Source organism: Colius striatus, chromosome 10 (assembly GCF_028858725.1).
Source record: "Colius striatus isolate bColStr4 chromosome 10, bColStr4.1.hap1, whole genome shotgun sequence".
Classification (NCBI taxonomy): Eukaryota; Metazoa; Chordata; class Aves; order Coliiformes; family Coliidae; genus Colius; species Colius striatus.
The window spans coordinates 1,654,426-1,671,297 of NC_084768.1; the positions used below are offsets into that span (position 1 = coordinate 1,654,426).

The 16,872-nt window shown below is 57.0% G+C and overlaps 1 protein-coding gene and 1 pseudogene across 1 annotated transcript; one reads left to right on the forward strand and one right to left on the reverse strand.

Annotated features, from left to right (window-relative positions):
• The first annotated feature begins 1,882 nt into the window (after positions 1-1,882).
• On the forward strand, positions 1,883-10,204 carry LOC133626209 (butyrophilin subfamily 1 member A1-like). Its single transcript, XM_062003557.1, has 5 exons — positions 1,883-2,040; positions 2,824-2,925; positions 3,135-3,157; positions 7,928-8,040; positions 9,678-10,204. The coding sequence occupies exons 1-5, from the start codon at positions 2,035-2,037 to the stop codon at positions 10,202-10,204; spliced, it is 771 nt and encodes a 256-aa protein (XP_061859541.1). The 5' UTR covers positions 1,883-2,034.
• Positions 10,205-11,017: 813 nt separating this feature from the next.
• Positions 11,018-13,912, reverse strand: LOC104555349 (E3 ubiquitin-protein ligase TRIM7-like; annotated as a pseudogene).
• Positions 13,913-16,872: the final 2,960 nt, after the last annotated feature.

The window sequence follows — 16,872 nt, forward strand, 5'->3', positions numbered from 1 at the left end:
GCTGGGGACAGTCAGACACCCCACTGGAATGAGGCTTAGAGAAGGTTTTCACAGCTCCAGCTGTAACACTGGACAGGGACTCACAAAGTTTACCCCCAAATGTCTTCAAACCCTCCCAGCTTCTCCTCTTTCTGTGAGCACCTTGCTTTTTGCATGAGGCTGGTTTGGGAAGTGCCTCTGTTGGGGGCTGTTTCTGTGACTGATGCTGTGTGGTTTAGGTGAAGGGGATGCCTCTGAGCAGGAGGGTGATGACAACACACACTGAGAGCCCAAAGCCTTGCACCTACCCGACAAATCACCACCACAACTCCTTTTGTCACCTTCCCGCCTGCCACAAGCAACAACAAGGGAGAATTAGACTTGCAAGTCCAGATAAAACCCCAGTGGAGGGAGTTCAGAGGGTAGCAGGACAGAAAGAGGTGAGGGTAGGGCACGTCAAACTGAACCAGCGTGAAGAGGAGCAAAGAGCTGTGCCCACCACGTGAACTCAAGGAGCAGACAGCACTGGCCATGAGTCCCCTCCCACTGATGGCCCTCACAGGGCTTCCTTTAGGGAATTCAAAGCCCTTTATACCATCTGTGAGGAAGAAGCAGCAGCACAGATGGAGCCAAAGTGGAAACTTCCCACCCCAAAAGGAACCCAGGCTAGAGGCAGCCACCCCCACAGCCCCATGGCTCCCTCCTGAGCTGCAGCCCACCGTATCCTCCAGAGAGGGGGCTTCAGAAGAAACGCCCAAGTCAGCAGCAGGAGAGAGGCACACGGCACTGCCGCAGCAATTCCTGACCCAGGAGGGGTCCAGGAGCCCTTTCAGCTGGTGTCATGCCTCTCTGGGACTGATCTTCCTTCCCCCTCCCCCCGCCACGGGACCGCATAAAGCAGCGCTCAAAACAACAGCAGGAAGGAAACAACGCGGGGTGGGGCGGGGGAAGAGCGGGACACACAGTTTTTGGGGTGATCGAAGCGTGTCCCAGGCAGCTGCCAGCGCCGGGCCCGCCTCCCCCGGGACTCCCCGCCGCAGAACAGGGCCCAGCCCAGTCGTTCCCGGCTGCCGGGGGCTCGTCCTGCTCCGCCGCGGCTGCCCGGCTGCAGCGGGAGGCGGCGGCGGGGAAGCGGCAGCGGGTCAAACCCCGATCGAAAGAGCGGAGCGGGGCAGCGCCGGGGCGGGACGCGGGCAGCAGCCCCCGCCGGGCCCAGGCCCCGCTCCCGCTTTCCCCCGCGGCACGGAGGGACGGCGCGGCCCCGCCTCCCCCCGTCCCGCTCCGCGCCGCCGCCGGAGCGCCAGGAGCCGGCAGCGGCCGCCGCGCGGGGCCGGGGCCCGAGGAGCCGCCGCGGAGCCGCGTGCGGCCGCCTCCCCCCCACCGGCGCCCGCGGGCGGCTCTGGGGCTCCCGGGCCTCGCCGCCCGCCCCGGGCCCGCCGCCGCCTCCGCCCGGCCCCGCCTCACCGGACACCCCCGGCCCGCCGCGGAGCCCCCTCCCCGCCGCCCCCCGGCCCGCCCGCGGCCCGCGCTCACCGCCGGCCACGCGCCCCCCATCCTGTACTCGCTCGCCGCCCGGCCCGCAGCGATGCTCGAAGCTCGGCCGCCTCCTCCTCGCCCGACACGGCCGGAGCCGCCTCCGCCGGGAGCCCCGGGAGCAGCCGCCGGCGCCGCCCCCCGCGCTGAGAGACCCCCGGCAGCGCGAGCGGGGCGGCGGCGCGGGCTCCGCGCGGGGCACGCTGGGAAGCCGAGTCTCCGCCCGCCGCCCCGCACGACGACTCCGGGCGGGCGCCGCCGGGGGACTACGACTCCCGTCAGGCACCGCGGCTGCCGCCGGCGGCTTTGCGCGACAGCGAGGCGCGGGTGCTGACGGGAAATGGAGTCCGCGGGGCGGCTGCGGGGAAACTGCGCCTGTCCCGCGGCTGCCGGTGCTCCCGGTACCGCTCCCGCCCCGCAGCATCATCACCTCTGGTCACAGGCGTTAGAATCGCCCGAGGGTGGCAGCTGGAAGGGCCGTTACTAAAAAGAGTCACAGAACGGTGGCAGTATACGTGAGTGATGGAGGTAAGGCCTCTGTGATGAACGGACTTGAGAAGGGGAAGAAGTTGCTGCAGAAGAAGGGAGTGAGAAAGTGAGAACAACATGTCAGGGGTCCCTGTATGTGGGTGTGAGGTGACATCCCTGCAGTGCCCCCCATGGCCGTGGGGCTCAGTGTGGAGCATCCGTGTGGCACCAGTGTGGAGCATCCAAAAATGGCACCAAGCTCCTGGAGACCTCGACAGAGGGGCAAGAGGAGAACCAGGGTGGATATCTGAGAGGGAGAAAGAGAGAGAGGGAGAGAAGGTCTGTGAGGAAGGACCAGCCCTGGGGTGCAGAAAACTGGAGGATCTGGTAGGTGCTGACCTCTCTGACCTCTCCCATCCCTGGGCACTGGCTTTTGGGTCATTTAGATCCCTTTTCAGTTGCTTTGTGCTGCTCCAGAGCTGGTGAGTGCAGCAATATCACTCCTTTCTGCCCCCAAACCACATCCACGTGGCCTCTGGAGCTTTTCTCAGCCTCTTTCCAGCCAAACCCCTGGTGCTTTCTGCCACTGAGTTGGGTTTGTTGATGTTCTTTCCCGCCCAGGCTCAGGTTTCTCTGTGAACATGAGGAAAACCGTCAGGGATTGGGGTTGGTGGGTGATCTCCTGGGGGAGATGTTCCTCGTGGTGTTGCCCATCTCGCTGCTCCTTCCTTGGCACCTCAGGACAGAAGCAGCTGAGCCCTGGGAGCTGGGGCTGAGGGTCTGGGGGCAGCAGGCAGCTCTCCCAGCAGGACCTGAGCCTCCCTCCCTCTCTCCTTTCTGCAGCTGGAAGACCTGAGAAATGAGATTGAGAAGAGACAGAGCAAAAATGGCACCAAGCTCCTGGAGACCTCGACAGAGGGGCAAGAGGAGAAGAGCCAGCAGCTGGTGTGTGGATTCATCCCAGTCACTGCCTTTGGAGGGCAAATTGGAGGACAAAAAAGGGAGTAAACAGCCCAAAACTGAGCTTAGAGGGAGCAGCTGGGCTGGGGTCTCAGGAGGGGGATGGGTCAGGGGGTGTTTGTGGGTCGTGGGGGGATGATGGTTTGAGGACTGAAGCTCCTGATGAGCCTCTTTCTCCCCTTTCCTTCCCTCAGGATGTGAGGAGCACGGTCAGCAGGTATGTGGCCTCTGCAGGGAAAAGGGGGGGAAGGGAAAAGAGGGAAAGGGAAAGGGGGAAAGGGAAAGGGGGAGGGGAAAGGGGGAGAAATAAAAATCGGTTGTTTTGGAGCTGTTTTGCGGCTGTTTAGGGTTGTTTTGGGGTTATTTTGGGGCTGGTTTTCCCTCCCCCAGGTGTGAGAAAGTGAGTTTGCAGCTGCCTGGGGCTGCAGCTGAGGCAGAAGAGTGAGTGGGTCCCAGCTCCTGGCGCAGCAGCATCCTGAAGGACACGCTGAGGAGGCTCCGAGGTAGCTGGGGAGGGGCTGGAGGGGGGGTGGGAAACCCAAAGTGACCTCGTTTGGGGGAGAAAAAACATGAACTGACCTTGCTCTGGGGAGAAAAGCCCCAAACTGACCTCGTTTGGGGGAGAAAAAGAACAGACTGGCTTCATTTTGGGGAGAAAAGCCCCAAAGCAACATCCTTTTGGGGAGAAAAATCCCGACAGAGCTGATTTGGGGGAGAAAACAATCCCCAAACCAACCTCATTTTGGGGAAGAGCATCCAGATTGACCTCATTTTGGGGAGAAAACCCCCTAAACTGGCTTCTTTTTGGGGAGAAAACCTCCAAACCGACCTCATTTTGGGGAGAAAAATCCCAATTGACCTGATTTTGGGGGAGAAAAAAACTCTAAGTGACCTAATTTTGGGGAGAAACCCCCCTAAATTGGCTTTTCTGGGGAGAAAAAAACCCAAAGTGACTCGCCAGCTCTGCTCCCTGCCAGGGACACTGTCTGCCAGGGCCCATCTCCAGCAGAGAACCAACGGCTTAGGCTGGAAAAGGCCTTGAAGCTGCTGCAGTCCCAGCCCTGCCCTCAGCCTGCCAAGCCCAGCAGCAGCTTGAGGGGCTTTTGGCGCCAGCCCAAAGGGTTGTGTGAGTCCATGCTGGGTGATTCCACGACTGCCCAGGCCCCGCCGGCTCCGGGTCCCTGCGGCTGGTGGGGGGAGGGAGCCGGTGCGCCGGGCGAGCGGAGCTCTTCCATCAGGAGCCGTGGGGCAGAGTCCTGTCTGAGCCGTGGGCCGTGGCGGAGGCCCGTGTGGCGTGTCGGCAGCTGCGGTGCGGAGAGGCAGAGACGGCCTCCAACCCGCCCACGGCCGAGCGAGGGCCGGGCCCCGTGGGGCTGCGAGGGCTGCGGTGCCAGGGGCACGAGGCCCAGCTGAGCCTCTGCAGCGCCTCCCCGGCTGAGGCCGCGCCGAGGCATGGCCGAGGCCGTGGGGGTGGTTTGCCAGGGTAAAAGGGGCCGAAGCCGCTCTCTGGGACCGCCCGGCCGGGCCCTGGGGGCGGCACGACTGCGGGCACAAAGAGGACGCCGGAGCCGTCTGCTCGGGTCTGTGACGGGAGCCCAGGGCCCGGGGCACAGACTGTTCCTGGCTGCCTCGGAGCTCCCGCCCCAGCCCAGCCCAGGGACGGCCACGCAGGGTCCCCTCCGTGCCCCGGGCTCCCTGTGCTGCTCCGCCATGGCCCAGGGCAGGGCCGTGTGTCCATCACAGACGTGTCTGTGCCCGTGGCTGCAAAGGGGCACTTTGCCAAAAAGGGCTGAAAAGGAACCAAAAAGCTGCAAAAACGGACCAAAAAGGGGTGAAAAAGAACCAAAAAGCTGCAAAAACGAACCAAAAAGGGGTGAAAAGGAGCCAAAAAGTGCCAAACCAAACCAAAAAGCAGTAAAAAGGAACCAAAAAGGGGTGAAAACAAACCAAAAAGGTGCAAAAACGAACCAAAAAGGGGTGAAAAGGAACCAAAAAGGGGTGAAAAAGAACCAAAAAGGTGCAAAAATGAACCAGAAATGAGTAAAAAGGAGCCAAAAAGGTCCAAAACGAACCAAAAAGCAGTAAAAAGGAACCAAAAAGGGGTGAAAAGGAGCCAAAAAGGTACAAAAATGAACCAAAAAGGGGTGAAAAGGAACCAAAAAGGGGTGAAAAGGAACCAAAAAGGTGCAGAAATGAAGCAAAAAGGGGTGAAAAGGAACCAAATCTGCAAAAAACGAACAAAAAATGAGAGAAAAGGAATCAAAAAGCTGCAAAAACGAACCAAAAACGGGTGAAAAAGAACTAAAAAGGTGCAAAAATGAACCAAAAAGGGGTAAAAAGTAATCAAAAAGGGGTAAAAAGGAGCCAAAAAGCTGCAAAAACAAACCAAAAAGCAGTAAAAAGGAACCAAAAAGGGGTGAAAAGGAACCAAAAAGGTGCCAAAAGGAACCAAAAATGAGTAAAAAGGAGCCAAAAAGGGGTGAAAGAGAACCAAAAAGCAGTAAAAATGAACCAAAAATGGGTGAAAAGGAGCCAAAAAGGTGCAAAAACGAACCAAAAAGGGGTGAAAAGGAACCAAAAAAGGGTGAAAAGGAACCAAAAAGGTGCAAAAACGAACCAAAAAGGTGCAAAAACGAACCAAAAAGCTGCAAAAATGAACCAGAAATGGGTAAAAAGGAGCCAAAAAGCTGCAAAAACGAACTAAAAAGGGGTAAAAAGGAGCCAAAAAGGGGCGAAAAGGAACCAAAATGTGCAAAAACGAACCAAAAAGCATTAAAAAAAAACCAAAAAGGGGTGAAAAGGAACCAAAAAGGTCCAAAAATGAACCAAAAATGGGTAAAAAGGAGCCAAAAAGGGGTGCAAAAAGGAACCAAAAAGCAGTAAAAAGGAACCAAAAAGGGGTGAAAAAGAACAAAAATAGTGCAGAAATGATGGAAAAAGGGGTAAAAAGGAGCCAAAAAGGTGCAAAAATGAAGCAAAAAGGGGTGAAAAGGAGCCAAAAAGGTGCAAAAACGAACCAGAAAGCAGTAAAAAGGAAGCAAAAAGGGGTGAAAAGGCAGCGAAAAGGTGCCAAAGCGAAGGCGGGGCGTCGTGCGATCGAGGCCTTGTGCGGCCGGCAGAGGGCAGCCCAGCGCCTCCCGGCTAGCGCAGCCGGCAGAGCACCCGACTCAAACGCTCGAGGTCAAGGGTTCGAAACCACCTCGGGCACCTCTCGCTTTTGCCGCCGCTGCCCTCGCCTCGCCCTGCCTTTCTCTCTTGCCTGCACCAGCCCTTTCTGCACCCGTTCCTTCCCTTGCCCGCACATTTCGTGCCTTCTGCTCCTTGCCCTTCGCTGACACTTCATTCATTCCTTTGCCCATCCCTTTCCTTTCCTCGGGGCTTGCTTGCACTGATTCCTTTCAGTCATCCATCATTTTGACACTGACTTGATGGCACCGACTTGGGGACGTTTTTGCTCTTTCTCCCACTTCAGCTCCTTCTCCATCATCATTTCCCTGCCAGCTTGGAGGATCCTGCTCCTTGGATCCACATCCAGACCCAAGAGACCGTCAGAGCGGGAGAAAACCTGAATGAGTCGGGGGCAAAACTCTGCAGCTGCTCTGCAAACACCCATCTGGGGGTGGCTGGAGGTCCCTGGACCCCCACAGACCCCGCAACGATCCCCTCAGAGCCGGGATCCCACATCCCAGCCCAGCCCCGAGCTCAGGAGCCACATTCCCCACGTCCTTCCCCCATCACTCACCCTCCGCTGCTCTCTCCCACCTCTCTCTGCAAACACATCTCCCCACCCCAGCTGCTTTCTCCAGCTCTTGCAGATGCTTTTCAGGGGCAGCTCCAGCCCAAGCTCAGGCACTGGCACCTCGTCTGGAGATGAAAGCAGCTTGTGCCTGAGCTGCTGAGCCCACTGAGTCCCCAGGGGACTGCCAGCTCCCTCCCCTCAGGCCACACATCCCTGGGAAAGACATTTCTTGTCTCCTAGGAACCACAACAAGGTCAAAAAAGAACAAAAAGGTGCCCTGAGAGTCTTTTACAGACCCCTCGAGCTTCTCACCCACGTTCTGGTGCCCTGAGGGTCTTTTACAGACCCCTCAAGAGCTTCTCACCCACGTTTCGGGTGTCCTGCATCCCATTCCAAGCTGATGGCTTCTGCCTTAAAGGGGGGAAATAAAGGACAAAGAGCAGCAAATTCAGAGCCCCCAGAGAAGGGGAAAAGTCAGGAGCTGAAGGGAGAAACGTGATGCTGCTCCAGGCAAAGCTGCCACCACCTCCCCCTGCCCAGGAGACACCTCCTAGGCTCAGCTCTGTCCCTGGCTGGGGAGGAACAGGAAGGGAAGGTTTTGGCCCCATCAAAGGGATAAAACAACAGGTTCTGTTGGTTCTCTGAGGGAGGAACCAGGGTGGATATCTGAGAGGGAGAAAGAGAGAGAGGGAGAGAAGGTCTGTGAGGGAAGGACCAGCCCTGGGGTGCAGAAAACTGGAGGATCTGGTAGGTGCTGACCTCTCTGACCTCTGCCATCCCTGGGCACTGGCTTTTGGGTCATTTAGATCCCTTTTCAGTTGCTTTGTGCTGCTCCAGAGCTGGTGAGTGCAGCAATATCCCAGTCACTGCCTTTGGAGGGCAAATTGGAGGACAAAAAAGGGAGTAAACAGCCCAAAACTGAGCTTAGTGGGAGCAGCTGGGCTGGGGTCTCAGGAGGGGGATGGGTCAGGGGGTGTTTGTGGGTCCTGGGGGATGATGGTTTGAGGACTGAAGCTCCTGATGAGCCTCTTTCTCCCCTTTCCTTCCCTCAGGATGTGAGGAGCACGGTCAGCAGGTATGTGGCCTCTGCAGGGAAAAGGGGGGGAAGGGAAAAGAGGGAAAGGAAAAGGGGGGAAGGAAAAGGGGGAGGGGAAAGGGGGAGAAATAAAAATCAGTTGTTTTGGAGCGGTTTTGCGGCTGTTTAGGGTTGTTTTGGGGTTATTTTGGGGCTGGTTTTCCCTCTCCCAGGTGTGAGAAAGTGAGTTTGCAGCTGCCTGGGGCTGCAGCTGAGGCAGAAGAGCGAGTGGGTCCCAGCTCCTGGCGCAGCAGCATCCTGAAGGACACGCTGAGGAGGCTCCGAGGTAGCCGGGGAGGGGCTGGAGGGGGGGTGGGAAACCCAAAGTGACCTCGTTTGGGGGAGAAAAAACATGAACTGACCTTGCTCTGGGGAGAAAAGCCCCAAACTGACCTCGTTTGGGGGAGAAAAAGAACAGACTGGCTTCATTTTGGGGAGAAAAGCCCCAAAGCAACATCCTTTTGGGGAGAAAAATCCCGACAGAGCTGATTTGGGGGAGAAAACAATCCCCAAACCAACCTCATTTTGGGGAAGAGCATCCAGATTGACCTCATTTTGGGGAGAAAAACCCCTAAACTGGCTTCTTTTTGGGGAGAAAACCTCCAAACCAACCTCATTTTGGGGAGAAAAATCCCAATTGACCTGATTTTGGGGGAGAAAAAAACTCTAAGTGACCTAATTTTGGGGAGAAACCCCCCTAAATTGGCTTTTTTGGGGAGAAAAAAACCCAAACTGACTTCTTTTTGGGAAGAAAAACCACAAATCAACCTCATTTTGGGGAGAAAAAGTCAAACTGACCTTGTTTGGGGAGGAAAAACCCCCAACTGACCTCATTTTGGGGAGAAAAACATCCCATGATGGATTCTGTGGGGTTTGCCCCAAGCCCCTGCAGGAGCCTGAGGGCTGAAGGACGTGCTCAGCTCCTCCTCACCTGAGGACACATGAGCAGCCTCACCAGCCCACCCAAAACACCTCCCAAACCCCAGGGAAACAGGCAAATCTGGGTGACCCGACGGGTTTTTCTCAGCCCTGGAGCTGCAGGAACCTCCCCCAGGGCTGAGCCTCAGCCTCCAGACTCCTTTGCACCACACAAAGATGCAAAAGCCTTAATTCATTGGCTCATCTCCAGCCTCCAGCTGCTTTCCTTCCACCCCCCCCCCCCCCCCGTGCCTGGTCTGACCAGATTTGCTGCTTTACACCCCAATTTCTCTTCTCTTCAGCAATTTTCACCCCCCTTTCAGTGTTTATTTTGGCTTCAAATGCACGGAGCTTTCTGCAGCAGCTCCTGGCACCTGCTCTGGGGGTTTTGGGGGCAATTTGGGGCATTTTGGGGAGGTTTAAAAGCAGATCCCTCTGCTTTATCTGCAGAGCTTCCTGCAGGAGCCCCTGACCCCCATTCTGTGCCTTTTTGGGGCAATTTTGGGGTGTTTTGGGGAGGGTTCAAAGCAGGTTTATGCTGCCTCATCTGCAGAGGTTCCTACATGGCTCGTGGCCCCTATTTTGGGGCATTTTGGGGTGGGTTAAAAGCAAATTCTCCTGCTTTATCTGCAGAGGATCCTACATGAGCTCGTGGCCCCTATTTTGGGGCAATTTGGGATATTTTGGGGAGGGTTAAAAGCAGGTTTATGCTGCCTCATCTGCAGAGGTTCCTACAATGCTCGTGGCCCCTATTTTGGGGCAATTTGGGGCATTTTGGGGAGGGTTAAAAGCAGATTCTCCTGCTTTATCTGCAGAGCTTCCTGCAGGAGCCCCTGACCCCCATCCTGTGCCTTTTTTGGGGCAATTTAGGGAGGCTTAAGAACATTTTCTCATCTCATCCCCAGCACCTTTCCCCTCCAGTACCTTTTGGTAGCCAAACCTGCCCCCCACCAGCCCCCCCCTTGACCCCCTTTTTCCCCCTCTCTGTGTCCCTCCCACCCCCAGCCATCGTGACCCTGGACCCCGACACCGCTCACCCCGAGCTCATCCTGTCTGAGGACTGTAAGAGCGTGAGGAGAAGAGGGGGCTTGAGCCCCCAGGAGCTCCCTGACTCGCCCCAACGCTTCGAGTACTGGCCCTTCGTGCTGGGCTGGCCGGGCTTCGCGGGGGGGAGGCACTGCTGGGACGTGGAGGTGGGTGAGGCCGGGGATTGGGCAGTGGGGGTGGCTCGAGAGTCAGTCCCAAGGAAAGGGAGGCTCAGCCTCTCCCCTCAAGGTGGGATTTGGGGGGTGGAGAAGTGGGGGGGACAGATCCGAGCCCTGACCCCCCGTAAGGTGACGCTGGTGCCCCTGAGGTGGGTTCCACGCAGGGTCAGTGTCCACCTGGACTATGCTGGGGGGTCTGTGGCCTTTTTTGATGCAGAGGAGGGGGGGCTCATGTTCCTCTTCTCACGTGCTGCCTTCACTGGGGAGAGGGTCCGGCCCTGGCTCTGGGTGGTGGGGGCCAAATCCCACCTCAGGCTCAGACCCTGACCAAAAGTACCCAAAGCAGTGTTTCCCACCCCATTTTCACACACTTTCACACCCCCTCTCAGTCCCCTCCACGTCCTCCCTTGCGCTTTTGTGTCTCTCACCTCCCCCTTTCCCCACCAGAACCCATCACTCCCCACGACTTTACCGCCTTTCCCCTTCCCTGTGGGTGCAGTTGCCCAAAAGCTTACGGTTTCACCTCAAAACGAGGCAGCTCTGGCACAGACAGAGCTCCTGAAGGCTTTGGATGTTCATCCTGAGGCTGGATGATGGGAAGTCCACCTGTGGCAAAGCTGCCAAGACCCTTTTCCTCACTCCTCCTCCTCCCACTGCCAGCCTTGCAGCCCCTTCCCTCTCCATCATTAACAATAAAACCTGTTATTTTCTCCCATTTCTCCTGATTTTCTTCCAGGGAGGTCCCTGGGGCTCGTGGGACCTTTCTGGGTGCAACCTCAGGCTTTGTGCCACCACAAAACCCTGTTTCCCCCTTCCTCCAAACAACCCCTCCCTGCCCCATCAAAGAACCAGGCAGAGAACGACACTGTGGCACGTGGAAACCTCTTTTACTTCATCTAAACACCACCAAGGCAGGAGGAAGAGGAGGAGGAGGAGGTGGGTTGGGGCAGATGTGGCTTCATTTCCCAGCCCCTGCTGCCTCCCCAGATTTGATGTCAGACCCTTTGGGCTTCTGAGGGTGGGGAAAAGAGAAGCCAGAAGGGCCAGTGAGGAATTTAGGAGGGCAGCAAGTCCTCTGAAGTGCTGGGATAGGGGATGGGAGGAGGATGAAGCTCCTGCTGGGGTAAGGAAGGAGAAGGTTCAGGGGCACAAGGTGATCTGGGACCCCTTACCCCAGACCAGGAACCAGGGATGGAGAGTTTCCCCTTTGAAGGAAGCTGCTGGGAAAATGAAGATCAAAATCTTCTCATCAGCATCAAAAAAAGCCACCTGACCCTTGTCATAGTCCAGGGAGACACGAACCCTCCTGGGCACCCGGGTCTGGGGCAGGGGGACACGCTCCAGGGAGGTGAGAGCCCAAAACTGACCCTCACAGAGCCCCATGGACCAAAGCTCCATCTCAGGGCTGGTGGTGGCCTCTTCCCCCCTCCTCAGGGACTCCTTGGCCACCCCCAGAGCCCAGGAGCCTTTGGGGGTCACCTCCACATCCCAGCAGCATCTCCCTGAGGTGATTCCTTCATGGGCCAGGACACGGGGGTCGACCTCAAACCACTCAGGTGGGTCCTGCTCAGCTTCTTCCCACCTCACGCTGCTCCCATCTGCTGACACCACGAGCTGAGGGTGGGACATGGTGGGATCCAACATCACCTTCACTGGAAAAGGGGGAGGAGAAGAGTGAAAGAGGGAAACCAACCCCCTTCCCCAGGGCTCTGCCTGCTGCAGTATCCTCAGCCCCATCACCAGGCTGAGGGGGAGGGACTGGCCAGGTCCTGGGGGGGGTCATTCGGGGCTCCCCAGCTCCAGAGAGACAGGGGAGATGTAGAGGCTCCTTTTCTGGAGGTTCCCAAACCCTCCTGGACACGTTCCTGTGCCCCCCCGCCCCCCCAGATCAAGAGGAACCTGCTTTGGCATCTTCCCCAGGTGACCCTCCAACTCATGGCCCATCACCAGGGTGGGCTGAGCCTTCCCTCAGCCCTTCCCATGCACCCAGCCCTCAGGAGGTGAGGATTTACTCACCCTTATCAGGCAGCTGGAACATCAGAGTGTCTGAAATGGGGGGAGAAGAGGAGACACAGACTCACATCAGCACGGGCAGGTGGGTTCTTCCCCACTGAAGCCACACCTATAACCCCCAAACCCCCACCAATTTACCCTCCAAGTGACTCAAAACCAGCCCCTTCCCCACCCTGGTACCTCGGAAGCTCCTCAGGGTTCCCTCCAGAGCATCGTTTTTCTCCCTGAAGTGACTGATTTTCTCCTCCAGCTCTGGAAGAGGCGACTGAGGCTGCTGGAAACGTTCCTCCTCCAGCCTGGAGAAGGACAGAAGGAGGCAAAGATTCATCTTGGTGGAGAGAAACACACCAGGAGACCTTCTGTGCCCACCTTGCCCTGAGGAAGCCCAAATGTTTGGCTTCTGGGTGAGGTTCTGTGAAGGTTCTGCTGAGGAACACGAGGGTCCAACCTCCTTCCCCCCATCCTGGAGAAGCTGAGGGAGCCTTGTACCTGCTCAGGGTGCCTCTGATGTCCTGGGAAGGAGAGAGAAAACTCAGTAAATGGGTCTTGGCAGCCATAAAAAAGCCTCAGCAGTGCGTGGAGAGGAGCCCAAGGGTGGGTTTGGTTGTGGCAAGGGACAACACCCAGGGCCAGGAGATGCTCTGGCCCCAGGAAGGGATGTCCTGGGCCATCAGGAGATGTTCTGGCCCAAGGAGCAGATGTCCTGGGCCATTAGGAGATGCTCTGGCCCCAGGAGGGGATGCTCTGGCCCCAGGAGAGGATGTCCTGGGCCATCAGGAGATGTTCTGGCCCCAGGAGGGGATGTCCTGGGCCATCAGGAGATGCTCTGGCCCCAGGAGGGGATGTCCCAGGCTGTTCCTTCCTCCTTCACCTGCAGGAACTCTCCCTCTAGCTGCTGCAGCTTCTCCTCTGCCTCCTGCATCAGCGTCTCCAGGTGGGAGATCTCCTGGGTCAGCCAGGTGACCTTCTCCTCCTGGGTTTTCTCCACCTCCTTCTCCAGGTGCCCCAGATGGACCATCAGGAGATGGACAAAATCCTCCAGGAACAGACGGAGCCCTTTGAAGGAGGAGAAAACCCGTCACTGCTCGGCTGCAGTCTGCTCCTGCCAGGAGGGGACACGGGGAGGAGGATGAGGAGGATGAAGCAGAGCCCCACACCCAGAAATAAACATTCCCCATCCTTTTAATCACTTGTTTTGGTATTAATTTCATCACCTGGATGGTGACACCAACCCCCCACCCCCCGTGAAGCTAAAACCCATTTACCAAATACTCCCAACTTCTCCTCATCTCCACCTCCCGGAGCCCCAGGAGCTGCTCTCGAGTCTCCTTTAGGGTCTGCAGCTGAGTTTGGATTTGTCCCTGAAAGGGAGACAAATAAAGATCCCCCCAGGGTGGGGAGGAGTTTGGGGGGGGGGGAACAGGGCAGAGAAGAGGGGGAAAAGGGGGAAAAAAAGGGGCAGAGAGAGGGGAGGGAGCAGGGCAGAGGCTGCCAGGGGATTATCAAACCCTGATTGGGGGTTGGGTCTGTCTCCTGCCGCACGTTTAGGGGTTGACAACGACCCCCAAAGCCCCCCGAAGCCCCCGTTTCTACCCTGTGCTCCTGGAGCGCATCCCGCGCCGGCAGCACCGTGTGAGCGCGGTGCGACCGCGACTCGCGGCACATGGCGCAGATCGTGGTTCCCTCATCCCTGCAGAGGAACTTGAGAGGCTCCCGGTGCTTCTGGCATCTTCCTCCTCCTCTTTCCTCCTCTCCCTCTTCTTCCTCCGCTTTTAAACTCAGCCTCCGGGCTACTCGCAGCACCCGCTCCAGCTCCCGGCTCGGCCGCAGGTTTCTCTCTGGCGCCGTCTCACGACACGTCGGGCAGGAGAAGCTGCTCGTGGGCCATTCCCAGCAGTGGCTGATGCAGCCCCAGCAGAAATTGTGGCCGCAGCGGATGGAAACCGGCTCCCGGAAATATTCCAGGCAGATGGGACACGAAGCTTCGCGGGGCAGCTCCGGGACGGGGCTCGGCGAGGCCATGGGGATGGGACCCCCCCACCTCAGAGCTCTGGAACCTCCTCGGACGCTTTCGCTTGGCACCCGGAGAAGGGAAAGGGGAGGGAAGAGGAAGGAAAGAACCTGAGGGGAGGAGAGGTGATGATTAAATCCCCCCTGGTTCCATGCCCTTTGGGGGGGGCTTTGCTTCCAGAGCTGAGCACAGAGGGGAAGGAGAGGGGGCGATGGTTGCAGCCCCCCTGGTTGCAGCCCCCGGGGGTGGTTTTTGCTCCTAGAGTTGAGCCTGGAGGGGAAAGGAGAGTTTGGAACGTCGTCAGCATCCGAAATGATTCTCTGACCACCCCCAAACCTCCCTCAGGCTGAAAACAAATGATTCCACCCCAAAACGGAGCTGGTTTTCGGCCCCATCCCCCTCAACACCTGAAAAAATCAAACCCAAACCCATCCCTTGATCTGGGATTTAACCCCGAAACTGAGGAAAAACGGGTAAAACAAGAGAAAACTGAAGGGGGGGGAAATGGGACCCCCTGAACCCCACGTTTATACCTCGAAAGAATTGAGCACAGTCCCCCGAAAACCCTCTGAGGAGCAGCTTCTCCTCCTCGAGAAGCTCTGTCCAGGGCCAGCGAAACCTCAGCTCCCTCTTGAGACCTTTGGTCAGCCAATTAAGGCTCAAATAAAGCGACTTTTAACCCGTTCCGGGCTCAAATCCACTTCGCAACCACCCCGAAAGCCGTTTGGCTGAGATGGATCGGGGAGGGGTTTGAGGGGAGGAGGCTGATGCTATGGAGGGAGGGGGATGCTCTCGAGCACCTCGTGGTCTCCTTTTTAACCCCATTTTGTGCTCTTTTGGACCCAAATCAGCATCACCTCGGTCTCCCCCACCCTGAGGATGGGATCAAACACTCCCCTCCCCCAAACACCCCCCCGGGGAAAGCGACATCAAACCTCATCTGGATCCTCCCCCAGGGGGATAAAATCTCACTGGAGCCAGGGGGTGGCTTGGAAAAGGATTTAAACACCCCAAAAGCTGTGTTTAAAGAGCCCCTGGGGTGGGGGTGGATGGGTGTGTTGAGGGGGGTCGAGGTGAGGCAAAATGAGCTGAGATGCTTCTCCAGTCACATCAGTCTCTAGAGGAACCCCGCTCCTCCCCCCCCAAAAAGGCGCTTTGAAGGATGAAACCCCACGAGGAGTTTCAATCTGAGTGTTTGTGAGCAGGAACTCGTGACACCACCCCCCAAAACCCCCTCCCCCCACCCCATATTTACTGCTGCTCCCCCCAAAAACCGAGTCGCTTTGTTCCTCAAGCTCAGCCCGACTCAAACCCCAACGCTGAGGGAAGAGATGGAAGTTGACAAAGAGATAAGAGTCAATGGAACCAAGTACAGAAACGTAGCCAGAGGCCAGGAGGAACAGCCCAGCAGCTGTGGGGGAAGATTGCAACAGGCCTTGTGAATGTGTGGGGAACAAATCTCCAGGGTTTTCATGGCGAGCTGGCAGCGAGTGTGTGTGTGGGCCTCAGACTATCCTGTCTGCAAGCATCCAGTGTCTGCAGCGGGTGAGTTCAGCTGGGAACTGGCACTGTCCTGGCATAGAGTGCTATTTTTGTTATTCACTAGCAAGGCAAAGCCTGCTGAAGAGATCCCACGTGTTGATGTCTTGCTTTAGCGGGAAAAAGGTCTCCCTAAATCTCCTTTGGCTTGGGCTGAATGAGATCCTGAGGACGCGGCTGGTAGGAACTGTTTGTGTGGGAGGATGGGGTTGTGTGTTGCTGATGGAAGGCAGAAGTGTTAATGGGAAAGCAAAGCAAGGCAGTTGTTAAAAGTGGATGGAGTGGAGAGAGACGGGAATCAGGGTGCTTTTGGCAGCAGAGACAGCCATGGGCAGAGTGAACAGTGGGCTGGGATCAGAGCCTGGAGGGGACTGGAGGAGACTCCCAAGTTGGGGAAGAAGAAACCACTTCAAATTTCTGCCTCTGACTCAAAAGAACTGACTGCTCATACAGAGAACTGACGTGGAAAGCCATGGTTGGGTGTTCTTGGGTGCCCTGTGTGACTTGTTGTGCTTTCCTTGTGCGTAGGGTGGTGGTTTGTGCCTGCAGCTGCTCTGTGCTGCTGGCTCCACATCCCTGTTGGTTTGCCAGCTGGAAGGCAAAGGGCTTCTCCTGGATAAAACCTACTTGTCTAATGTCAGAAGCTCCTCCTAATCTCTTTGTGCACTGGTAGAGAAGCAGTGGGGGGGTGGGGGGTTCAGGGCAGTGCCTGTGAAAGAGCCTTTGGGAGTTCCCGTCCCTTGACGCTCCGGTGGAGCAGGGAAGGGTTTGAGAAAGCCCTTTCCGTTGTTTGCCAAAGCAGGGGAGATGTTTCCAGCTTGTGTTTCTGATGTAGTAGAGCTGTGAGGCTGGGAGGAAAGACTGGGTAGGAGAGAATGTGCCTAGATCCATGTCAAAGGAAGGTAAAATCAACAGCTGAGGAAGGGCCAGTGTAACTGTGCCAGGTTTTCTCTGTGTAAACGTTGACCTGAACTTTTACCAAAATGGATTGGCTTGCACTGTTCCTCTCGTTCATGCCTGGGTCCAGGAGAGAAGGCAGCAGATGTACACACAGCTAGCTCCCTTTTCCTTGCCAGCCTGTCTCTTGGCTGGGACCCTGAGAAGGACCCTCATTCCAATTCATTCCTCATGGGCGTTGTTGAGGCTACTCCCAGACTCACTGGTACAGTCTAAAAGACCTGTTGGCTTTGGCCATGAGGTTGCTGTTACCATTCCCTTTGGAGTATCTGTACACACAACCCCTGTGCAAACACACCCAATGCACTTTGTTTTAGCTGAGTTTGCACTATCTTGTTGCAACTTTCAGCTGGTTTCCTTCTGGTTTCTCTCCCAGCAGGTCAGCGAGGTCCCAGCTGGTCAGCTTCTCGTGTTCAACTCTTGTCAGCCATGTCTCCACAGGAGCTTGTTCTGCTGCCCACAACCTGCTGGTCAG

Coding starts and splice junctions, on each gene's coding strand:
- LOC133626209 (XM_062003557.1), top strand. Junction 2,926..3,134: donor AGGAGAAGAGCCAGCAGCTG/GTGTGTGGATTC, acceptor TCCTTCCCTCAG/GATGTGAGGAGCACGGTCAG. Junction 3,158..7,927: donor GTGAGGAGCACGGTCAGCAG/GTATGTGGCCTC, acceptor TCCCTCTCCCAG/GTGTGAGAAAGTGAGTTTGC.